This window comes from Haliotis rubra, unplaced genomic scaffold, assembly GCF_003918875.1.
Source record: "Haliotis rubra isolate DU_JTF1 unplaced genomic scaffold, ASM391887v1 Scf1328, whole genome shotgun sequence".
Classification (NCBI taxonomy): domain Eukaryota; kingdom Metazoa; phylum Mollusca; class Gastropoda; order Lepetellida; family Haliotidae; genus Haliotis; species Haliotis rubra.
This window is the reverse complement of record NW_025765257.1, coordinates 49,707-76,354: the sequence shown is the minus strand read 5'-3', so window position 1 is coordinate 76,354 and position 26,648 is coordinate 49,707. Positions and strand designations below refer to the sequence as shown.

Sequence of the window (26,648 nt, the reverse complement as noted above, 5' to 3'; positions counted from 1 at the left end):
TGAACCATCTCTTACACAACGCCGTATAAAATTGTCCTTGCAGTATATAACAAAACTTTATTCTAACGAGTCTAACCCTGCATTTAACTGTGTCTTTTATCCTCTTTATGAGGATTTGTATAACAAAAAGCCTTCTCTTGTTCCACCTCTTGGTTTAAGAATTAAACCATTCATTTCTGCTGCTGGCATTGAGCTGGTAAATATAGCTCCTTCCCGTTTTCTTTCTTCTCCTCCTTGGCAGTTGGTTAGGCCACAAGTTGACCTAACATTAACAGCATTTAAAAAAGGAGAAACTAATGAATTACAATATAAACAAGAATATAATCAATTAAAAAGTAAATATAATACATACAAATCCTTATTTACAGATGGGTCCAAGGATGGTGGCGCAGTTGCTTGTGCCACTGTCATTGGATCCAGAACAATATCTTCTAGAATACCGGATAACAGCTCTATTTTTACAGCAGAAGCAAACGCCATATTAACAGCTCTTAAATATATTCAAAAACACTCTAAATATCAACAATATATCATCTTTTCTGACTCTCTTTCTTGCCTTCAGACTATAAAAATCTTTCTTGTAAACATCCACTTTTACTTAGAAATTATCGAATTGTATAATGAACTTGCTACTGGCCAATGCGACATCGTCTTTTGTTGGTTACCCAGCCACGTTGGCATTTCTGGGAATACAATGGCCGATCTTGCTGCTGAGGCAGCACTCAACAAATCTGTGACACCACTTCTTATTCCATACTCTGATTACAAAGCTAGCATTAGAACTTACATCCGCGATCTGATGCAGAAGAAGTGGGACACCAAGTAGGTATTAATAAATTACATGAAATAAAACCCTATATTGGTTACACCTACTTGGGTTGTCAGTCCAGATTTGAAGAGGTCATCATGCGACGATGTCGTATTGGCCATACAAGGTACACTCACAAATATTTGTTAAAAGGTGAAGATCCTCCGTTTTGTATCCCTTGTGATGAGAAGTCACAGTCAAGCATCTCCTGCTTGACTGTGTTGAATTCTCCATCATAAGGGATAAATATTTCAATGTTAAAACTGTTAAGGATCTTTTCTATTCTGTTCATCTTCATTTAATTCTTGCTTTTTTTAAAGAAATTGATTTAATTATTGATAAATATGTTCTGTAGATAGATGTGTTTTAATGATTGGTAGTGTAGATTATAAGCTTAGATTGTTAGTGGCTGTATCCTCAAAGGGGGTTGAAGTAGTGTAAAATTATTGTCCTCCTGAGAGGGTACGTAAGTCCCAAAAACTTTCAAAGTAAAATTTTCACGTCCTGTGTTTTAAACGTAGTATTCTTGTCATATTAATTTGTGGCTAAATTTTCCTACTTTTCGCCAACAGCTGAAGGGATGGTGTAAATCCAGCTAGGGTCCATGCAGGTAGCAAAAGTAATGTAAGTCCCCATGATTCCTAGTATGGTGATCTACCTTCAGTTGTTGGCGATCTATAGCCTGTTTTTATATTGTATTGTCTTCGTAAATAAAATAGTTTTACATGTTAATGCCCGTTTAGACTCCATCTGTGATACTCTAGTTATTTTACAGTCCTTCGATGACTGATTATTTAGCTTTAATTTATTGTTTATGTAAAACATTTCTCGTCACCATATGGCTGAAATATTGCCGAGGTGACGTTAAACTCGCTCACTCACTCACTCACTCCGATCATGAAACCTGAACAAAAGGAGCGAGGTTGAACTGGTGCTAACAGCATAGAAATTTTAACTGGGACAATGTGATTGTCTCAGATGAAAGTTCTGTGTGGCTGTTTCAACGCCCAAAACACAGTCCGAAATTAACGTGTGGGGTGGCATATCTGCGTTAGGGGCAACGCCCCTCTGTGTATTTGAAGGGAATATGAACAGTGAGCGCTACTCAGATATTCTCGAGGGACATTTACTTCCATCTGCTCACGTGTTCTATGGACAGTTTTGGATTTTCCAGCAGGACAACGACCCAAAATATGACATTATTTGATTGGCCAAGCTATAGCCCTGACCTAAATCCAATAGAAAATGTTTGAGGACTTATGAAGGAAAGTGTCAATAAGAAAAATCTGACAAATATTGTTGAAATGAAAGGAGAGGTGGTCCGATATTGGAACAGCATGGACCACGACTTTCTAACTTCTTTGATCAGTAGTATGCCCCGCCACATTAAAGCCTGCATTGCTGCCCATGGTGACTTGACAAAATACTAACTGTTCACCTGTCTTTGAATCTGGAGTTATGTTCTGCTAATATTCACATTTGATACGTGAGTAATGAGTGAAAAAAAATATAAACAATTTTACAATCTTAAATTCTCAATAATTTCTGGTTGTACTGTAAATGATAACTGACGTACAAAATAATAACTTTAATACTGAAACTATTGAGGATGTAACTACCACGGAGTCTCACTATCACTATAAAAGAAACAGGTAGGAGGGGTCGCCTCAAAAGCAAAACCAGGACGGGTGTCGCAGACGGTGGTTGGGGTCGAGCTGGGGGATTGAGATATCAGCTAAGATAAGATTTTCTTTAGGGGAATTAAACTGGGGAAGTAAACGGCATGTCATAACAATTTACAAATAACATCCAGTCCTGTCGATCTTCGGTGGTCATGCCACATTTAGATATTTAATACGATGGCTGATTTAAGCTTTTTTATGGGTATGACACTCTTTTGCATATATCAACATACACATTATGAAAGACAAACACGTAAGATGTTAATCAATAGAGGAGACATCTTCAACACGCATGAAAAAGCATGAAATATCATTGTGCCTGTAGGCATTGCATGCAAGGTGAGTCGACGGTCCATCTTAGTCCATCGTCATACCCGGCTGTAAGATCTCAGTTCTCAAGATTCATATAATGAATGGACGATGTGGATCCGACTCAGAAATAGGCGACCCTACGTTCATTGGTCATAACGGAAGAAGGTAGTAGATTATATATTAAGTTCAACATCAATTTTGATAGTGTGCTTGACTTTCAATCCCTTTCCGCACAGAATCCGACCATCTTCCTCTTACTATGAAGTTACATGCGCTTCACACATAACATACAACAACTGAGAAACAGTCATATAGATTTGTTTGGCATAATGATAAACTTGAGCTCTTCAGACAAAATATGTTCTCAGAAAGTATTCAAGAGTTAGTAAGGCAGTCAGCACATTTCTTATTTATTAACATTGATAGGAGCATAGACCTTATTGTAGAAGCACTTTGCACAGCTGCCTCGGGTATGAAAAAAGCGAACTGCTAAGGGAGGATACAGAGCTCAAACTTGGCATGATGCAGAATGTGATAAACTGTAAAAAGAAAGATGCAAATATTTAAATAGGTTTCGTAAATCGAGCTCTAGAAGATAACCATTGCATTAGAAAATCGTATAATGCAGTTTGTAACCAAAAACGAAGTGACTATTTGAAACTGAAACAACAACAATTAGAAAATAGTGATAACAATTCTAAACAGTTTTGGTCTTCGCTGAAAAAATTGAATGGGAAAGCAAGACAAACAAATGACATTGAGATCAATGAATGGAATTCCGATTTTAAAGAATTGTTTTCTACATCTGAAATTAATGATGCCATGAATAACTATACAGCTAGTCAGGGCGATAAAAATTATTGTCAAAGATGTGATATAAATAACTCAATGACAAATGACATACTTGACGCTCCAATAACTCGAGAAGAAATCATAAATAGTATTAGACAATTGAAGCTGAACAAATCACCAGGAATAGATGATACTATCTCCGAATTTTTCTTGCACTCATCAGATATTCTACTCCAATATCTTGAATGATTGTTTAATGTCATTCTTGAAAAAAAAAAAATTTCCACATTCATGGTTCATTGGTATCATTGTACCTATTCATAAGCATGGTGATAAAAATCAAACTGAAAACTATAGAGGGATAACTCTTCTAAGTGTCTTTAGTAAAATATTCACTGCCATCATAAATAAACGTCTAGTATTCTGGGCAGAATCCTTTGAAAGATAAGCGAATCCCAAGCTGGCTTTAGAAAAGGATATACTACTACTGATAACATATTTGTTTTACATTGAATTATGCAGAAATACTTAAATAAGAAAGGTACCAAATTCTATGTTCTCTTTGTAGATTTTGCAAAGGTTTCCGACTCTGTTCAAAGAGAAAAGTTATGGAATCTTCTAGATAATCATTCCTTAAGCCGTAAAATGCGTAAACTTTTAAAAGTTTTATTTATGATAACGTAAAGATGTGTGTGATAAACAATAATGAAATATCTGAAACGTTTCAGAGCCAAATAGGAGTAAGACAAGGCTGTATCTTGAGTCTATTTTTATTTTCTTTCTTATCAATGAACAAGCAATACAGATTCATGAAAACTGTTCAAATGGTATTCAGCTACATCTAGATATAGTACAGCTATTTCTTCTAGTATTTGCTGATGATATCACACTTCTCTCTAGCACTATTCGCGGGTTACAAGCAGAAATAAATGAATTAGAAACATAGTATCATGAATGGAAACTAACCGTAAATAGAGATAAAACTAAAATAATTGTGTTCAAGGATGGAGGTAAAGTTGCTGCAAAAGAGAAATGGTATTATCAAGGTGAAATGATAGAAACAACTACGTCTTACAGATACTTAGGAGTTTACTTTACAGACCACCTATCTTGGTCCTTACATGTCAGAAATGCATCGATGCAAGCAAAGAAAATACTAATTGGTATTATTAGATATAATTATATTCTAGGTGACTTGTCACACAAACCATATTTTAGAATCTTTGATGCTAAGATTAGTCCTATACTTCTATATCGTTCTGAGGTTTGGGGACTACAAACATTTGATACACTAAAAAAAGTACATTTATATGCAATAAAAAGATTCCTTTGGGTTAAAGTTACTACTTCAAACATAATGGTTTATGGTGAATGTGGTAGGTTTCCATTATTTGTTGAATCTAAAATGAAAGTAGTAAAATATTGGTTAAAAATCTTAAATATGCCATCTTACAGATTACCCAATAAATGTTACGATTTTGTACGATAGAAATGGAAAACGTAATTGGGACACAGATGTCAAAAATTTACTATGTTCTACTGGTTTCGGTAATATATGGCTAGAACAGTGCATAGGTTCGCATCCAAATTTTTTCATATCCATTATACAAAGGTTACAAGATATATATCTCCAGACTTGGCTTGACCAATAAATGTTTCTATTACAGAAATGTTAAGCTATTTATATACAATGAAACCTATCTATCATATTTAAATGTAAGCAAATATAGAATCACCCTTACAAAATTACGTTGCTCCTCCCATGATTTGTTAATAGAAACAGGTAGATATATTGGAATAGAGAAAAGACTATAGAATATGTAAAATGTGTGACTTGAATCTAATTGAAGATGAATATCATTTTCTTTGTGTTTGTCCAGCCTATCACTTGCCCATTTGCCCTTTGACCATGATGCCCCATTTACCATGTAGTGAAAATGGCACGGCACGCTCAAAAAGCATCACTTCGACCCCGGACACCAACAGTGGCATGTGCAGCCGCTACAGCAGAACGACAGTGAATTTCGGTGATCTGTTCGACACCTATTTTGCCTTTTGCACCCAGGTTATCTCCGTCGGATAATGGAGACGATATACGGAAGCGTAGTAGGCCCCTGGTGAAAATTGTTTTAGTTTCATTATGTCCTACGTAGGTCATAGTATCTCTTAAGTAGAACTTAGTATCTCTTACGTAGGAGTTATTAAGTCCTACGTAGGGCAGAGTATCTCCTTCGTAGGACATAACGATAAACGACAACGTCACCATCTTCTTGTGAATATATATTACAGTTTGTCGGGTTTGTGGCATTTCACATCATGGAGATACTATCTCATTAATATCTCCTACGTAAGAGATAATAAATATATCCGGTAGATGAAAGGGAAAATGATAAGTGTAAGTGACCTGTAAGTCCTACGTAAGTCCAACGTAGGAGATACTAAGTCATACGTGGTACGTGGTACTAAATATCTCCTACGTAGGACTTAATATGTCTTACGTTAGAGATACTAAGTCGTACGTAGCAGACAGTAAGACCAATTTTTTTCTCTCCGTAGCCCTACTACGCTTCCGTAACTATATGATCTGGGGCTCCTTTCACGAAGCAACCTTTACTAAAATTAACCTCAACTCCTTTAACATTGCACTAAGCTTACCTTAGTGACTTACGATCACCTTAGTGCTTAGTGAAAGCTTACCCTGGCCTATAAGTAAATTTTCTATTTTTAATAAAGGCAGGGGTCGCAGTAGAATGTCGGTGCAATCAGATCACGTAAATGATCCATTCACTGACATCACGTTTTAGCCTTGTTTCGCACTTTGGAATCTGTTTCGTTTGACACTTATGTAATCAGCATGGTGAGAGGCTAAACTGACATTGAAACCTTCCTATAAAATCTATGAGACATGTGTCATTTCGCAAAATACAGCACTCGTTTGATTGCCATTGCTATTCGAAAAGTGATGATTGATCTTTGGAGATACACTGCTAGGTGAATGAACTTTTAAACACTTATAAATCGACGTACATGCAGGTGTGTGTATTCGCGTACCAGACAGGGTTATTCTACAACTTCAATAGTGCTTGCAGTTAGGTACTCTACATTACACCTATATACTTAGTTGTTTCAAGGTCGCCGTTGTTCCCACAGCCCACTTTACGCTGAACTGACGTAGCGCCAACAAATGACGGAACACCACTTACATTCCGTCCAGTTAATAAAGAGGTATGCATGCTCCATAATAAGGGTCCATTGAAATAATTATTGGCGAAAGTTGTGCATGCGAGGGCAGGAACAGCGGGTCGTAATTCTGAACTGTCCCACTCTGTCTACAGCAATGTCTCTAATGTTTATTAACGCAAACTTGTTCTAGGTTAGTATATGGCTGGAATAATGCCGATGTGACCCAACTCAACTCAACCTACAGCAATGTCTCATCATATACGCTGCCATTGAAGTCTCAACCTGCACGTCTTTAAGCATGACGTAGCACCGAACGTCAAATATCATTGCAGATAAAAATAAAGTAATAACAACACTGTACCAAATATCATCACAATATGACATATAAGGGATAGGTCGCGAGTTCGTAGCCAAACTACCAATATACAGTGGTAACTGAGTGAATGCTGTTTGTGGGCGCAGACAGCAATATTCACTTAACTGTTGCCTGACAATGATATTGTCAAAGAAACACCAAGTGCCATGCTAGCCCCAAGACACGACACAAAAACTCCATCTATTTCTAATTGTCACCAATCAAGCTTGAAAAGACAACAGGGCTGATTAAAAAGTGATACTTTCGTTTATGAGAAATGAGTACTTTTTTATTAAAAACAAAACATCATTTGATGATGATAGGATGCATAATAATACTTTGTATGATTAAAACAAATATTACGTTGATGTGATGAATGACATTCAATATCACTTAATACTCTGGTACTTTCAGAGTTAATGTTCCATGCCGTGTACATTGTTAAAGGTTTAAACAGAGTCAACTCGAAATGTGACCATCAATTAAATAGTCAACTGGATTATTTCGAAGGTTTTACCAGAATGGTTTTTATCTTCATTTTATCAAGAGGTGACGTAATACCTAGCGCATCCAAAACGCCGTCTTCCAAAAGGTTCACGAAGTATTTGCCATCAATGCCGTTTTCCTCAAATTTCTTCCGTACTGATTCAGGAAAACGTTCTCTTATCATCAGATTCTGAACGTCTTCGACTGTCATCAGCTCGATGCCTGGACCTGGAAATGGGACCAAATGTTTCCAATTGCAAATATTCATTCAAAATTTGTCAAGTATAAAAATCATTTGGATGGATGGATGTGATCATTTCTGTAAGACCACTAAAAATATTTTCTAGTTTGTCATGTTTTATTGCTTTTTTAATTTTTAAACAACGTCTCTGCCAGAAAGGTGATGTATTAAATGCTTTGATCACTCATTATATTTATGAGTTTCATACCAATGAAGTTAAGTTCTGATAAATTTCGGAAACCAGTGCCAAACTTAATTTAGGGGATAACTGTACTCTGTTTGACGGATTGGGGACGTATACCGGTGGTTATATAGCCGCAAATGTAGTTATATCGGCGACGCGTAAACAGTTATTAGAAATGAGCGGGCCGCTGCAAATGACAATGGCCCACTGATTCCTCAACGACGGGCCATTATCAGGTGTGTTGTCAAATGACGTCAGAGCAGGTGACGTCACGCTCCATAATGACGTCATAAATCTTGTTACATGATCTAACAGTGTTGGGTCAACAGCCCGTTGCGAGTTGTTTGAAGTAAACTTACAATACAATAAGTTATGATGCTACTTTTGTCTTTTTCAACACAATTTCCATCCATGTTAGCGGAATAGGGGAGTGAACAGGCCTAGGGCTTCTGCAAATGATAATGCCCTGAAAAACAGCGTTACCCCAATAGTGTAGGGATACATTCAAAGGTTTTGGTGAACCGGTTTTCAAATTGCGACCGTATATGCTGATACATTTAAGAACACATCTCATTAATATTAGAGGTACATGTATGTGATGTGTGTATGTATATAATGTGTGCATGTATTAATGTGTGTACGTATGCATGTATATGTGTGTGTAAGTATGTTAGTAATAGTATATGTATATATATATATATATTTGTAGGTATGTTTGCGCGTGCGTGTGTGTGCCTGTGAAGGGGCGAGCGCGTCTTAGTGTAAATAGGTGTCTTCTGTTCACGTGTACAGACAAGGTCAACATTGTAAACTCTCAAAGTAGTGTACATATTATTCCTTGAGGCGGCAATACCATAGGAATCTGTCCGGGAGACGTCTTACCTCTAGTGCCACTAGTCGGATCACCGACTGAAGCGGACATGGCCCCACTGTGGTTGTCACCTGTGGCAATATTACCAATATTACCCTGGTTTGTGATGTTTCGACTTCCTGAAATGAAAGAAATTAAAATTGTATTAATACAACGTTGGGATGGAATATGATTATTAGTACTTTAAGTATTCATATATACTTTTCTACGGGATCATTAACCAGGCATGATTAACACATGGTTGTGATATTTGGATCATACAATGAGCTGTCTATTGTAACAAAGATTATGATAATCAAAAGCATTTGCGCTTTTGTTGATAATTATCCAATAAGTAAAGTATAAATGGCAGCATATTTCAACAGAAGACACAAGGAAATGCTACTTTTCATTAACTGAAAATAAAATATATGCAGAATATCATATTATTATTGCATTTGAACTTAAATACTAATTATTGAAGAATGTATTTCCAAATAAAGACTCCATGTCTTTTCATATACTAGTATCACCTTATCGGTATGTTTAATCATATAGACCTAATCAAGAAACATCTCAGTGACCACATGAATATGATACAAACACTCTTGACACATAAACTACTTTAGAGATCATGAGTTGACAACCTTGTTTGTGGTTGGTCGTGACGTTATGACCCATCCCGCCGTGGACGATACCAGCAGTATTGGACCGGTTCGCTGTGCCTCCTGTCACACCAGTGACCGCGATGTCATACGTAGACATTTTGTAACCTGACTGAACAAACATGAAAAGCAATAGGACAAATGCACCTGGCTGGTAGACATTAGAGCATGTTTCCATCATGACATTTCATCTTCTGGCTTTAAAGGACGGAATTTGACACTAATCATTACGAGAACCGGAATTAATACCATTTTGATTCTATACCTCCCCTCAAAAGTTTAGACTCACTAGTGTAAATATAGCCACTTACTTCAGGCAACTGTTCTAAGCTAGATCTTGCAAAATATTCCACCCTGTTACTGTTTACACATGATCTGATGTATTGTAAAACAAATTTGTAACGTTGAAAAGATTGTTGCCATGAGTTCAATAAATGACAAACATGAGTGGAAATTGGCGAATTATTAACAAAACCTTACGCCAAAACGCAACTGTTCACATGCACGATATTTGCACACGCTTTTCACCAATTTGATGCATGACCCTCGTTCAATTCATCTGCATAAGGTTTGCAGTTGATTCCCCCAAGTTAGTAAAGAGGTCAATCTTCGATGTAACCATACATATATGCATAACATATAGTGAGTGTTTTCAGTGAGTCTAACCTTTGATGGGAAGTATAATAACATCAAAAGTTTGAACTGAATTCTTATCATCACTGAAATCTTCCTTACATGATCCATTGGGCAAATGTTCATAAAGTGGCGAGCATAGATACTTCCATATCTATCTGCAAAGACTCAGAACATATTTTCAGAAATGAAAGCAAGTGTGTTGTGAAGTTGTAAAATGCTAGGTGTTAAGTGAGACCGCCTAATGAACTTATTAATTAGATCTCTGCTGATTGAGAGTGGCAAAAGTCTCCCCACAGAGTTGTATGGCAAGAGGAATAACTTCAACAGCTTAAGAAGACTGATGTTGATATTTCACACAGTTTGATGTGCAATCAAGCATGGTCTTTTAACCAAGAGTTTCTGAGAAATTGTTTGAGCAAGGTTGAATCAGCCATGTCAGGTTTTCTGGTATACATATGGAGGGCATTTCAATAACACACCTGTGACCAAAATAAGCATTAGCTCATGATTAAGCTAATGTTCAGATCATTTTGAGGAAAGGTTTCTGTCTCTTACCATTCTCTCGCTGCTTTTCATTTAAAATCGTTAGTTTTTACAGCAACGAACAATAAACTTTCTGACAATGGATTTTCAAGTATCTAAAAATACCACCTAATGTACTTCCTTCAGATTCCTCCATTCTCCTGCTTATTGCAGTTCTTCGATTTGTGATATATTACGTCTACAACAGTCACCTTTTTTCTTTTCTTTAATTCAAACATTCGCAGTCTAGACTACCAGTTGTCCGACTTCCATTGTTTGTGGATGGCGCGGTGGCTGAGCGGTCTAGACGTCTGACTTTGTGTGCTGGCGATTAGGTGCCTGACTCTGAGAGTGTGGGCCAGAATCTCGGATGGGACTCAACCCCAAAAGTACTAGAATCTGTGCTTTACTAAGAAAATGTAATCCCAAATGTAGCATATCTTACATTTGACCACTTTCTAAAATGGCATTGTGTATTGCAAGGGTGGAAGTGGGTTTACATCAAGGTGAAGCCTTCGTCGCACTAAGATAACACAAATTGTATACTTTTGTTTATGCGTACAAAATGTTTGTAGAAGATAGAGAAAGTTGTTTGCTATAGAGGCTCACTGAAGATTTAAAATAATAAGATATATTACATAGTAACGTTAGTACACTCATACAGATATTTTGCTGACCATTTTATGTGCGTGCTCCCAGCATAATCTCTTTCTGTGGACTTTTTCTAGCGTTAATTCCTTCTGTTAGTTATCATGACCATTTGGGACGTGACTGCCAAAGAATAAGCTACTTTAATATTGTAGGAAGAAACATAAAACAAGGTTATTTTGGAAAGTGGGATCTCTGGGCGCGCACGCATGTGTTTGTGTGCGTGCGCGCAGGAATGAGTTCAAACTTCAGTCAGCATATGGCATGTCATTGATTTATCACAAATCCTTTGAACGGATATCATTAAAGTATATCACAGCATTACCATTATCATTTTGCATCGAGCTATGATATACATTTACCACATATAAACGGTTCTCACGACCCAGTTAGTTGCATACTAATGATGACGGTGTAGATGCTGCTTTTACTTCATTCAATAAAATAACACATTTGATTTTGTGTTTCAAATACTGTGTTTATTACATCAACAGGACATGTAATGACCGAGTGCTAAATGTACTATTTATGATCAGGTGAGAAAAGAAGGACTCTGGGGACCAATGCAAGCAAGGTCACTTATTATAGCATTGACAACATTTACATGAACAGGGCATAGCACATGATCTCCAGTCGAGGTGAGTCAACAGATGTACTATTTCGGAAGACATTTCTTCAGATTCAGTATTTTCTTCCTTTCAAATGATTCGCTAAACCCAAAATCTATAAGTTCAACATCTGTGAGCTGGGACAAGAGATCCCCATCAATACCATGTTCCTGGAACAGTGGGATGTGTTTTGCTAGTTCTCTCCCGCAGAAGACCAACAATGTCTTCTTCAGTGACCTCAGAAAGGTCTGAAAATGAAACCACATGTGTAAATTTATTTTCCTAATTGAGACCATATTAACCAAAACAATGTTTGCTTACGTCGAAGTTTCATTGTTGGTGTCAAGGTTTGTTTCGATAGTTAATCTTTTGGCACCTAATGCAGTATTGATCATGGAAGAAAGGAATATATAGAATATAAGTTACGTACAGAAAAGCGAATTGACTGGAGATTTACCTTTTCCTCTGAAGTATCCTATGTGTCCTGATCTTCCCTCTGTGACCCCTCTCTGATCCACTGATGCGCCTCGCATGTCCTGTCCACCTACGACACCTTGGGCACTTTCAATGTGGTATGTTTGCTGTCTGTTTTCTGGAATACCGTATTAAATATATCGTTAAAACGTACATTGTTTACAGATAGAAAACCTATTGAGTTGATCATCACATTCGATGTCTAATGGTTTCCTGATGCATCAGACATGTTATGACTGTATGATTGTATGACAAAAGCGATGATTTCAATTTCACAATGGTCAACTCTCCTCAGTTTTCGAACAGATGAACATTCTGCCGTCGGTGAGACAGGACACACCCACCTCTCACGGTGATTCATAAACACATGCCCATGGTATATGTAGAGTGGGGATCCTTTAATCGGGTCTGTAGTAAGGATCTATGTTTAGATACAAGGACAACCGTAGGAATTAGCATTGTGATATAGAAAGATGTGCTCTAGCAAATCAGTAAACTCACCAATAGATCACATTTGACCTTCATTAATACCGGTGACGAGAGAATTGTCTATCTGAGCATCACCCGTGACACCCGTCACTTCCATTTTGCTGATATATATTGCTGATATTCTATTCCAAATATAATGTGTTCCTGATGATAGATAAAACTGGGTATTTGTGCACTTACAGAGTTATCCTACAACTTCTATAGTGCTTGCCATGTTGCAGTTAGGTACTCTACATTACACCTTTATACTTAGTCGATTCCAGTCGTCGTTGTTCCCACCACCCATTTAACGCTGAACTGACGTAGCGCCAACAAATGACGGAACAGCACTAACATTCCGTCCAGTTAATAAAGAGGTATGCATGCTCCATGATAAGGGTCCATTGAAATAATTATTATCGAAAGTTGTGCATGCGAGGGCTGGAACAGCGCGTCGTAATTCTGAACTGTCCCACTCTGTCTACAGCAATGTCCCATCATATCCGCTGCCACTGAAGTCTCAACCTGCACGTCTTTGAGCATGACGTAGCACCGAACGTCAGCCATCATTGCAGATAAGAATAAAGTAATAACAACACTGTACCAAATATCATCACAATATGACATATGAGGGATAGGTGACGAGTTTTTAGCCAGACTACCAACATACAGTGGTAACTGAGTGAATGCTGTTTGTGGGCGCAGACAGCAATATTCACTTTACCGTTGCCTGAAAATAATGTTGTCAAAGAAACACCAAGTGCCATGCAAGTCCCAAGACACCACACAAAAACTAACAACTCCATCTATTTCTAATTGTCACCAATCAAGCTTAAAAAGTTTACAGGCCTGATTAAAAAGTGATAATTTCGTTTATGAGAAATGAGTACATTTTATAAAAAACAAAACATCATTTGATGAAAATAAGATGCATAATAATACTTTGTATGATTAAAACAAATATTACGTTGATGTGATGAATGACATTCAATATCACTTAATACTCAGAGTTTATGCTGTCTTAGAATATAACTACTGACAAGAGTATGTACACCTGGTTAACCCGTGCTATCCTTAATCGACAGTGTGTAGCAGTTGTTCTGTAGTCAGGTTTTGTTTTAAATAGACGCCCCTGTCAGAAGTAACTGAACAGATAATCAAAGTCGTAAAATCATTCTGAGAACAATCGTTTCTATGAAAACGTTCTACGACACTTACAGTAATTTTTGTCTAAAGCTGATCTGTATGAACTACACAGTAACAAAACAACATCTACACAGTGGCAAATCACAGCTACACTGTCATATATCATTTGTAATGGGATCGTGAACACATTGAGAAAACCACAGTTACACAGAGACAGAAAAAAACTTATAGACAGTGGCAACAGCTACACAGAGACAAACCCACAGTTACACAGAGAGAGAAAAAACTTAGACAGTGGCAACAGCTACACAGAGAGAAAACAACATATACACAGTAACAAAACCACATCTACAAAATGTCAGAAATACAACTACGCAGTGACAAAACCACAGCCATACAGAGACAAATAAACAGGTACACAGTGACATTGCAACAACTGCAGGGTGACAAAACAATCCCGTACATAGCCACAACCTTTAACATAATCGTAGATCACTATAACAACCACTTCTACATACTGGTTTCATGGGGAACGAGTTATTGTTAACATCTGAATGGTGACTAGGTAAGAAATATAAATAGATCGGTTTTCCCAGAGGGATATTTTCTCAGAAATAGTTCAGGTACAGCATTGATGTATTCCACAGTACAACAATTGATGACACAATAGGTGTGCTGGTCACTATAACAACCACATCCACACATTAATGTCGTGCCTAGTCGCTCAGCTGTTTATATCTGTCACGGTAAACTAAACATATAATTACATGCACCTACGGAAAATTACAGCTCGCAAAATAACACGAGATATATGTCAGCACAATGAATGGAGTTATGAATCCATGTGTGTACATTCACCTGTATTAATGCTGAATGATCCTGTCTCAAACAATTTTAAATTCTGACATTTGCAAGAAGGTCAATAAGGGTAAACCTAAGCAAGCGACATGCACGAAATGTTTTACATGTTATACTTTCTCAGGGAAAGCTTCTTTTTGTTGTAAAGGGCCTCCTATTGCCATGAAGGGTTTGGGTGACACGTCAATTGCAATAACTTCTTTATAGTGTATAACAGCTGTCGCTACAGGTCACCATGACCAACGGTGTTACAAATGAATGCAACTTGAGGGGATATGCCTTGTTCAAGAGTCCGCTTCCCATTGCACATGACCTATATCTGTGGAGTCGGTGATACTGTTACACAGGAAGAAGCTATGGTAGCTGTGACGTCACAAGGCAGGTTCAAATTGTTTGAATACCTAAGAAATACGAGAAAGGGAATGCTGCTGATGTGTGTAAGTAAATATGTTTTGTTTTCTTTTGTATTTTGGTGATATGACTGCATGTGCATGTACACGTGCACGCACAGTTATGTATACATTTGGGTAGACATGGCGTATAACCCGCTAGAGGAATCAGTGTTTGAGTTCAAAGGTTCAAATAAGTCGAGCATGTGGTTTCCCGCGTTTCACCCATTTGACTAACCATTCGTGTGCATTTGTATGATGCATGTTGCGAGTTAGTTGTACAGCTAAGTGACACTGATTACAAGACACTAGGTCAGACAAACCTTGTTATCAGTAGTGACTCTCAGCCTGTGTCAATGGGTGAAGGCGCCCTACGCCTTGTTTGCTGTTACCCACGTCATTTGTTAACCAATCCACAGTAATAAGAATAAATGACAACAGGACTTTGTAGATTCATTGTTGCTAATGAAAACGAACTTTAAGAATTTTCGTTTCTTTCAGAATTAATCTTTTTCTATGAGGAAGATTCGGTCAAATATTCAACACTTCACAATGACGCATTCTACCAGTAAACGCTCTGTTTACATGGATTACTTCCCACACTATTCGGAAAGACTTTTAGTTTCTGGAGTTACTGAAGTATACGGATCATAATGCATTCAATGATACCAGGATAATATGACGGCACTTCCCTTCCTTACGTTTTGTGCTGCCATGTGTTTTTCCTTTAATGTGAACTTTCTTGGAAACATTTATTAGGTAAGTACAACTTATATTTATTGTAACCTTATGCTAACATACACATGTATCATTGCATACAGACATCATTAACAGTTGAACGCGTTGGTTGGACAAGATACAATGTAACGGCATCCCAATATCAATGTATCATCGATATCGTGATCACGAACATTCAATATTTGATGACCATGATGGCATTGAGAATCATTGAAAATGCGGGCACTCTCTTTACAGCTTCAAGTAAACCTTTGTCTGCGGATACTACCCATGCCTATTCAGTAGGACACAGTTCATATCTATTATGTAAATATATATACGTGATTTGCATTGATCTGAATTCACAAAAGATGTGTGGCACAAGACATTAGACTGGTATATCATGTGTTTTGTCTAGCCCGGTTCGAGTTATTAAAACACCGTTTGTCTTTGTCTCTATCGCAGTATGTCCAGAATAACCTATTTATCATTTAGTAATATGTTTTCAAATTAAGATAACTTATTTATCAGCTCAATACGTCTCATATTTTTGTCCCAGCCGTATAAGGCGCCGTACAAATATTTATTTCTTAGGCTTACCAGAAACCCGTAATGTGGGTTCGAATCCCGGTTTGCTCAGAATATTTTTATATTTTTTCGATATGCATTGCCTCTTGTGATTCAATCAAATTGGTAAACTTTGAAGACCTGATTACATCGGACTTTCTGGACTTAAAGCTGAAACACCCTGATATAACCGAAACATTATTCCAAGTGACGTTAAATGCACCTAACTCGACAAGAACACCATGCCATGGAACACAGATCTTTGACTCAAAATGCCAATGTTCCTCTGCTTCAGTCTCCCACTCAATTCATGTTTATAACCACAAATACAATTACATATATGTCGTAGTTCAAGATTCCAACACTTATTACCCTTCCTAGCAGGTGCTCCCTGTTGCCCGGCGATCGTGGCTTGCATCCCGCCTGCATGGTTGTCACCAGTTGCTATGTTGCCTATCTGACCTGTGTTCACGATCCTTCGGCTTCCTTTATGACATGAATTAAAACTTTAATACAAAAAAAGCAGTGGAATAAAATGAATAAAAATAAATAAAAATATATACACACGAGGAAACAACACTTATTAGCAAAACAATTAAGTTGATTGCAGGTGCTTGGTTCTTTTACATTATTCTTCACACTGTAAACAAAGCTAACGCATCAGAAATCTATTATCTGAATACATTAGATACACGGGTATGTGCCTTGTTGGTTGTAGGATTAACTGGACTTATCAATATATAATATGATAAATAACGTGGAGGTGATGATGTTGATACATAAACCTTGGTTATAGTTGGTGGTCTCTCTATTTCCCATCCCACCGTGGACGACACCGGCAACATTGAATGTTCCGACGTTGCTGCCCCTGCCAGCACCAGTTACATGGATATTATAATCTGCGTTACTCATGTTCCTATCTGAAACAAATTAATGTAAAATTTGATTGGATCATCACTTTGATATTTCCCAGTCTACACTGGGCTAGGAAACGGATATCCCAGTCGTTCTAATCACGCACTGATCCATAGTTTTGTCCTGCTCCTATGTTACAAGGAAGCTTTGAACACGAAAATTCAACCTTTAGCATTTGGAACTTTCGTATACGATTACGTAATTTGACTTCAACACTTCATAGTCAGGATAAACCTGTAACCGCCGCATATACGGGGACTAGTAACTCCGTAAAGGTTTCACAGCTCACTTACCTGGAGGGATGGCGTACGACTATCTGCAGTGTCACGTAATCCTCTCGCGGGCTGAACCCTTCAGTGAAGGCCAGGAGCGGTATTACATGGATCTATTTACGGACTTTCCCCAGAAATTGAGTGACTAAAAATGTATTAATTGATCACTCGACTCGACTCAACACTGACATGCACTCCCAGTGCTCATTGCTATAAATGGATCTGACGAATTTCTGTTCTTATTTTTTCCTGATTGTATATCATCCATGTCTTGCTCATGTTGTTTAAACAATGGGTTTATTTCCAAAAGAAAAACGGATTGGTAAACAAGTAAAATGCTTATACCAATACCGCTACGTTAACAATAAGCAATAACAAGACAGATCTCAAAAAGGTAAAAAAAGTAAAACTTGTAAGTTAGTTGTGCCAACGTGGAAACTGATTTGCAGACTGAAATTCGTTGTACGTATGATCATTAAAATCTTTTGTGTTTTATGTACTCGTGTACAGATTTAAGAATGTCCATGCTGGTGGAGTTACTCAGCGAAGTATGGAGTTGTGTTTAAGTTATAATCTTCAGAGTAAAATGGCTTATATTCCCTAATATGTTGATATATTCGACATGTTAATGGATAACGAGGGGCGTCTTGACGGTGATAACCATGTGAGCAGTTAGATGTTTCAAAAATGTATACAGAAAATCTATCACTGTAGAAGAACCTGGTGTGACAGTGGATAATCTGACAGAATCAAATTCCTGGGTTTAAGTCGAAGTAGGTGCTTGTCCAATCTGGAGTAGAAATTACAGTTATAAATTCATAAATACTTATCTCAGCAACTCTACCTGTTACTAGTTCAGTTAGATAATAAAGCGTCACGCGGCTGTCCATTTTGTAAACTGTCAACAGTTTGAGAAGATATCGTCTTTCATCTAGAGACTTAAAATGAGTTAGGTGGATACTCCTGACTGCACCGCATATACTTCTGAGCATCCAAATGGAGATTTGCAAGCAGAAGAGCCTGCTTATTTGTACCAATTTATGCCAAATGTGACGACGATGGGACGAATAAACGACTTGTACAATGTCTCTATAGTTTTCCTTGATAGGTGATATTAAATTATGGGACTAACCTTCTAAACAATATCATAGTTAAGTACTTTCCATGATCAAGCGTATTTTGAAGCGTAAGTCCTTACTGTTTCTGACTTTCTACTTCTTACACCTGATTAGAGTACAAGAATAAATTCGGTCCAAGACGCTAATTGGTTTTACGAGTAAAAGTTGTACTTTCAATCTTTTCGGGGTTAAATCCTACATTCCAATTATTGGCCCAATCTGATTTTTTGCAGGTCATTAATGATACACATGACTGATGTAATATTGTAATCCATTGTGTTATTTATTGACGTGTCGTTGGCAAATAAACGTATATGTCTATACCTTCAACGATATCAGTCATATGAACAATAATAGTAGCGGTCCTAAGACTGATCCTTGGGAACGCCCGCTTCTATGGCATTAGATTCAGAGCTATAGCCGTTTATGACAACTTCATGCGTTCTATGTGCAAGAGAACTTTCAAACCATTTCAAAAGAGAGCCCTCTGTACCGTATGTTTGAAGTTTGAGAATGATTAATTTATGCCATACTTGGCCCAATGTTTTCCTAAAGTCAAACAAAAACAGCTGTTATTCCCCTTCCTTCGTCTACTGCCCAGCTATATACGTTAGCTGATCGGCTGTTGAATAACGGGGCATAAATCCCGATTGCAAATTCCTTTTCGCCATAGAGTTGTCTGTGAGAAAGTTACACGTGTTTAAATACATATATTTAAAAAATCTTAGCAAAACAACTTGTAAGTGCTGTTGATCAATTGATGGGAACTATGAACTATCAGTATGTTTCTTGTTACATATAACTTTTAATCAAACGCCCTCAAGTCTTAGAAAAGTGTGTATTGTATATTTCCTCATCAAGTGTGGCTTCAAATGTTCTCTTTACTTTTCATACAGATGACATCACCTTGTTTCTAATAATTTTAAAATTACTCCAATCTTAAGATTTGCAATTTTATTAATTCCGTTTCATATTCTAATGAAATATACTAGTGCAATGGCTATGAGGGGCATCCATGTTCACGGAAGTGTTTATTATGTAATGGCCATCGCTCGGGCGGAACGGCAGTATGGGTATAACACGGATCTATTAACGGACTTTCCCCAGAAATTGAGTGACTAACAATATATTGACCTCACGACTGATCTGACCCAACTCCATGTTCATTTTCCAGCACTGAAATGCACCACCTGTGCACATTGCTATATGTGGATCGAGCGACCTTCTATCTGTTCTTCTTTATTCCCGATTAAGTATAATAATTTTCCATGTCTGGCTCACACATGCTACTGCAATGTCTACAATATGTGTATGGTGCATGAATAGAGATTGTGAAGTTTGTCCTGAATGATAATATTTCAAGCTACGATCTCCGTTTGAGAACTTTAATATTGTGTATGAGTTTGTAATGTTATTGTGTTGAACTTAATTTTACAGTTAACCATTTGCGATATTCCTACCTACGAACATGCCCTTCTCAATCTTCCTTATTACCTATTATTCTGTCCCCTTACTCGCCAGCCCCACCCCACAAGAATATGTGTATGAAATATTACGTTATACAATACACATTTAGATTTTACGTTTATCTTCACCACCAATCCCCGATCCCCAATCCCTTAACCCCTCCCCTCGAGCTCCTCACTCTCAAACACACATACACACTCAACTGTTGTCAAAGAATCTATGCACATAGTGAGCCTCTATAGTAGATCAATTTTCCAGGAAATTTGACCAGGATATCCATTGCTATGTGGTTGATTGTCTGGTACATATGTTCTTTTTGTACTAGACGAGTTTGTTATGTGTTTGTTTGTGTGGGACATTTATTGATATGTTCTTGATTTTCTGGGATTGTTATGTGTTTGGTTGTGCGATGTTTGCAGAGATTGATTGGCCAATTATGAATCATGTGTACATATTGTACATGTCAATAAGCAATTTATCAATTTTCAGAAAGCTGTTCTTGGTTGAGACACAAACTGAAAGTAGTGGTATTCTTGGGTTGGTAATAACTGTGGTATACAGAAGTACGCTGTCGATATTTGCCCGGTAGCATTATTTACAGTAACTATCATAGGAAGGAGGCGTTCGGTGTAATTTTACAGGAATAAAGCATCAATAGCCAATCAATGGACTCCAATTTCTATTAACCCTTTAATCCCCAACGTTCTAAATATTGCTTATTTTCTAAATATAGTTTGGCCATTTGGTCATAATGAACATAATTGAGTGTTGTTTTCAATGAATTTGTACATGTTTGTAAAAATTGCGAAATATGTTTCTGCACACTAATAGGGGGCGAACTTCCCCAGGTTTTATGAGGTATTTTTTAACAGAAGTGACATCTTCTTTGCAAATTCATATCGATTCCCTCTCTTAGGATAGCCAGTTTATGAGAGATTTGTATCAATTAATTTAAGCATTAAACATAAACTTGTCATGATGTCAATACTTCTCCCTTCATCCTCACCTCTGTCATCGTCAGACTGTGTCATTATCAGGTGGAGTGATAAATATAAAAGCATCAGCAAAATCGTCTTCCTCAATGATTCTAACAAAATCATGTACACTCAATATTCTGCAAAGATTACACATTAATCATAGTTTTTCGTGATAATACTGTGTCCAAGTTGTTTATTGTAAAACTTCAGTACCATGTCGTAGTCCGACAATAATTATGTAGGACGAAAGTATAACATTTTTGCATTTTAGGTCATGTAATCACTAACAGAGTTTCCTGCAATATTTACTTGACATCTGTCAATGAAAACCTTGGGGACTCTGCGCCCTTTTGGGATGCGCTTAATGATCATGCCTGAAATTAAAACATTTTAATTATTCTTGCAAAAGTATCGTTCAAATAAATTACACAGAGGAGAATATTTATATGCAAAACATTTAAGGTAGATAGTTTTCACAACTTAACACTCAAACCCGCCACCATTTTCTTTTTTCACTCATGTCCAAATCTCCTGACACCGAATCAGGTGGAATAACTCCCAAACAATTACTACATCTTTGCATGCTACGATCTCTCTAACATCACAGAAATAAAGGTAAAAAAGTATGTGTAAGTATTTTTTCAAGATACAAATGTAACTCTAAAACTTTGCACCCTACTGGGGTGCATTGGGTTTAATGGCAATATTAGGTACAACGGCCCAATGCCTTACACAGAAATTTGTTTGCGTTAGTCATTGATTGTTGACTTGTCCAGAATATCACATGATTACGTATTTGAACTTTAATCGTTAACGTCTTATCCAAATGTCGACACCAGAGTATCAGATGAACGTGTCACAACATGTACCGAAATGACAATTATACTCTGTGGACTCTCTCCCCACAGCGGTATGTTCAACAACCCTGTATACACACCCGTGATTTAACGAGCTCCCCTTATATCTACACATCCTGAGAACATCGCTATTGATTCACCATCAGAACGTATGGCCTCCTAACATACATATCTACATATTGGATAATGTTGACACTGTTGCCGTGGCAGTACACAAAATAACGTGCATCATAGTTTCCCCTCCTGGATGATCGATTTCTGACTGATATTGAACAGCATACGCGAGTGTATTCACACAAACGTTATAATCGACGCGTCACAAGTCAGTATAATGTGTAATAGTTAAACGCAGGGGCTACAGATATTCGTAAAACCGGCAACTTATCAATGCCTAAAAATAACCCCTAACTGTTCAACTACAAGTGATCAAGTGCTTAGATGAGCATCCGTGAATACATTTTTATCAATATTTATGTCATATTTTGTATACCCTTTAAACTAGATGTATTCATTTGGATGAAAGATCAATTATGGCATCATGTCAATTTTCTCCATGTCAGAAACAAAACATTCACAGTCAGTAACAAATCACAATCTCGATTTGAAAAACAGAATGAAACCGATTAGGATAACCCCAGGTCTGACATTCTCATGACAGATATGCTAGTCAGCTTCCTGTCCTGAAATTTCAACTGGCCACATTTCCAAGACAACGAAACACAACACATCAATGGAACATTATTTTATTATTTCCGATTGTACAAAATTCCACTCTGCAAGAAATATAAGATCATAGTACAACTGGTTAATGAAACCTTAATGAAATATCCACAGCAAGAAGGCCAGAACCATAGATGGGTCATTCTCAAAATTTGCCCAACTTTTGGTCAGTAACACATTGCTCTGAAAATATCGTTTCAATTTGTTTTCAAAAATCATATTATGAAAGAAAAATGTATTTTGTTCCTCATAATGATGTCAAATGGTGTACCTGTTTGTTATTTTGGGGACAAAATTGGGTTTTTATCATCATTTTGAAAGAAAAAACACATTCCTGCATGAAATATTGAAAACAAAATGAAAATCACATATTTGCAATGAAAACAGTGACTGTCCAAAATGTCACAGTCAGTGGTGTAACGAATATAAACTTGTGACATTAATAATTATCTCGTTTGAGTAAAAAATATGAAACACTAAATGGTCCCTTTGATGATGACTTTCTTCTCGTGGCAGACGTTTTGTGGAGGCCAAATTTTATTTTGATGTTTAAGTTTGATGCAGTTGGTGAGTCTACTTCATATCATAACTTTTTATCGAGTCAGTGGTGTAACGTTGATTTCTTATTCATGTGTTCTTTTTCATAACAATGTTTATTTAAAGTACATCAAAGTTGCTAAAACATCAACATTTATGCCAGGTGGTCTGTGGTTAGGGAGCATTAATTGTTATAAAGTTCATAAAAGTGGGAATAGGTCAGTGGTGTAACTGTCAGTGGTATAACATGGGAAAATGTGACGCCACTGACAATTTTTGTTACACCACTGACAAAATGTTCATTTAAGTCACTTGTTCGCAAAACTCAACTGCTTTGCATTGTATTTATCCAGTATATTTTATGACCATGAACTCATGTAAAGTCTGTGAAGGTAATTTGTTCTGGTATATTAGTATATTAAGTTCAGAAAAATCAGTGGTGTAACAAAAAATGTCATTGGTGTAACAATATTACTACAATATGTTCATTTTATTGTTTTTAATAATTTTTGAAAAACCTTTTAAAATCTGAGTGTTCAAAAGTTGCTATTGAGCTGTTCAATTCTATTAATGATCAATTAAAGGCAATTAATTTGAATTTATCGTTGAAGTTAATTCAATAAAAATCAGTGGTGTAACAAGAAATGTCATTGGTGTGACAATATTACTATAATTTGTTCATTTTGTTCCTTTTGTATATTATTTTTTAAAAACCTTTTAAAATCTGAGTGTTCAGAATTTGCTGTTGAGCTGTTTAAATCTGTTAATTATCAATGAAAGGCAATTAATTTGGATTTGTATTTAGAGTGAGGTAAAGAAAAATCAGTGGTGTAACACAACATGTCATTGGTGTCGCAGTATTCTTTGAATTGGTACATTTTAATCTTAACTGTTGATATCATTTGTTTTCCAATGCCACATGTTGGAAAGCCGTTCTCCAATTTTGATTATTAAGTAATCCAAAGCATCATATGGCGGTTGATTTGGTTTAATGTTCCAGTAAGTTGCAGAAAGTTTAGTGGTGTAACAGGCAGGATATAAAAAATCATCAGTGGTGTAACATGCATATTTGCTAACATTTAATTATTTCAAAAGAATAATTTAACAGTTAGACTGATATTTTATGATAACTGAAAACAGCTTTAATACCACTGTATACATAAAACATGTTCAGTCTTAAGTATACAAGTTATTTCAGAAAAAAATATCATATGTTACCATTAGATTCTTCTCACACCAAGCCCTTTTGCCAAATTTACAATTAAATATGTGAGAATAATCAAACGATTTAATTTTGATATTTGTAAAATAGAAAAAGTTTGTAAAAGAATAATGACAAACGGGTGTGAAAAAAAAGTTTATTTTATCTTTCCTGACATCAAAGTTTGAAAAAACAATAATGAATACTTTTAGTATGATTGTTACACAAATTTGGCTGACGGTTTTACACATATACAGTGTCAGATACTTTCGAAAACATGCTTATTTTAAAAATATTTGATCATTACTTTCCTCAATTTGTGCTTTGCAAATTATCATGACCTCCTTTAAATGCTGGAGTTTTTTCTTTCTATGTGCTGTGACCATTGCAAAGTTTGTCATCAATGAACAATCGAGATAATTCTGTTTCTCATGATGCTTTGTATTTTCATATTTTTCATAGTTCGGCTGGGGTCAGTTTTTGGATCTGCTGAAGATTTGCATTGAAACTGATGTGCTTTTAGCATGAACATCTTTAGAAACCATATGTCAAAAGATTTACCAAGCTTTTCTTCATATGTATGTATGTATGTATGTATGTATGTATGTATGTATGTATGTATGTATGTATGTATGTATGTATGTGTATGTATGTATGTATGTATGTATGTATGTATGTATGTATGTATGTATGTATGTATGTATGTGTGTATGTCTGTGTGTATGTATGTATGTATGTATGTATGTATGTATGTGTGTGTGTGTGTGTGTGTATGTATGTATGTATGTGTATTTATGTATGTATGTATGCATGTGTATGTATGTATGTATGTATGTATGTATGTATGTATGTATGTATGTATGTATGTATGTATGTATGTATGTATGTATGTATGTATGTATGTATGTATGTATGTATGTATGTATGTATGTATGTATGTATGTATGTATGTATGTATGTATGTATGTATGTATGTATGTATGTATGAATGAAATGTTACATTCAAGAATGAACAGCAACTAGAAACCTTTCATTGATTGACACTGTTCAGAATGGCATATGATGAATGTATTCGAACTTTGTATTCGTAAACGCTGTATACAAATGTCGACTCCAATTCCACTCCAGGGAGCAGACACCAGCGTATCAGAATGATGAACGTGTCACATCATGTACCGAAATGACAATTATACCCTGTGTATACACACCCGTGATTTAACGAGCTCGTGTGCAAATTAACAGGACTTTGGGCTAAACAATGTTCTTGGTGTTTATGTCAGCCCGATCGAAAACGAGATCATGGCCCCTCAATGTGGTTCCTAGCACAAAAGTAATCTGCTTAAAAGTTTTCGTGCTCGCAATGTAACTGCAAATTCAGTTTAGCTCAAAGTATAGTGGTTTCCGAGCATATGGAGATATACTAATTATTGAACAATGTACATGTAGCTCTAATATTAAATGAGAACTGTTCATAAATGTCTTTAATAATTCTAATTCAACTTAGTATGTAACACGAGTTCTGATTGGTCAATGCTATAAATTTCCAACCGTATAATCAGCATATACGGTCGCAATTTGAAAACGAGTCACCAAAACCTTCGAACGTGCATCCCTACACAATTGGTGTAACGCTGTTTTGCAGGACATTGTCATTTGCAGAAGCCATTGGTCATATTAACGCCCCTATCCAGCTAAAATGGGTGGAATTTGTGTTAAAAAAAGACAAAACAGTATCATAAATTTAGTTTTACGTTCAAACAACTTACTCGCAACGTGGTGTTGACCCATGATCATGAAACAAGATGTATGACGCCATTATGGAGTGTGACGTCACCCGCGTAAGCGGAGCCGATATAACGTTCAATTTTCGGCTATATAACCACCGGTATACGTCCCCAATTCGTCCAAAACAGTACAGTTATCCCCTAAATGTATGTTAGTGTATATATATATATACTTGTAGGTATGTTTGCGCGTGCGTGTGTTTGCGTGT

The 26,648-nt window shown here is 36.5% G+C and overlaps 1 protein-coding gene and 1 long non-coding RNA gene across 11 annotated transcripts in view; one reads left to right on the top strand and one right to left on the bottom strand.

Annotated features, from left to right (window-relative positions):
• LOC124267650 overlaps positions 1-26,648 on the top strand; it is a 148,995-nt gene that overhangs the window by 99,411 nt on the left and 22,936 nt on the right. For 2 of the 3 annotated variants that reach the window (XR_006896091.1, XR_006896090.1), the window contains exon 3: positions 15,809-16,066. This is a non-coding gene — a long non-coding RNA (uncharacterized LOC124267650). Of the gene's footprint in view, positions 1-15,808; positions 16,067-20,852; positions 21,026-26,648 lie in introns of those variants that run through there. The other variant, XR_006896092.1, reaches the window with a different exon arrangement.
• Positions 1-26,648, bottom strand: part of LOC124267644 (caspase-8-like) — a 148,230-nt gene that overhangs the window by 108,228 nt on the left and 13,354 nt on the right. Inside the window, exons 1-3 of one of the 8 annotated variants that reach the window (XM_046702606.1) lie at positions 17,800-17,927; positions 17,377-17,511; positions 16,964-17,077 (exon numbers count right to left, since the gene is read on the bottom strand). The exons of 2 other annotated variants lie outside the window; for them this stretch is intronic. In XM_046702606.1, coding sequence (XP_046558562.1) covers positions 16,964-17,077; positions 17,377-17,503 — 241 coding nt within the window. In that variant the 5' untranslated portion in view covers positions 17,504-17,511; positions 17,800-17,927. Of the gene's footprint in view, positions 1-9,540; positions 9,708-12,429; positions 12,565-12,947; positions 13,050-16,963; positions 17,078-17,376; positions 17,512-17,799; positions 17,928-26,648 lie in introns of those variants that run through there. 5 more of the 8 variants (XM_046702607.1, XM_046702609.1, XM_046702608.1 and 2 more) reach the window with 5 other exon arrangements.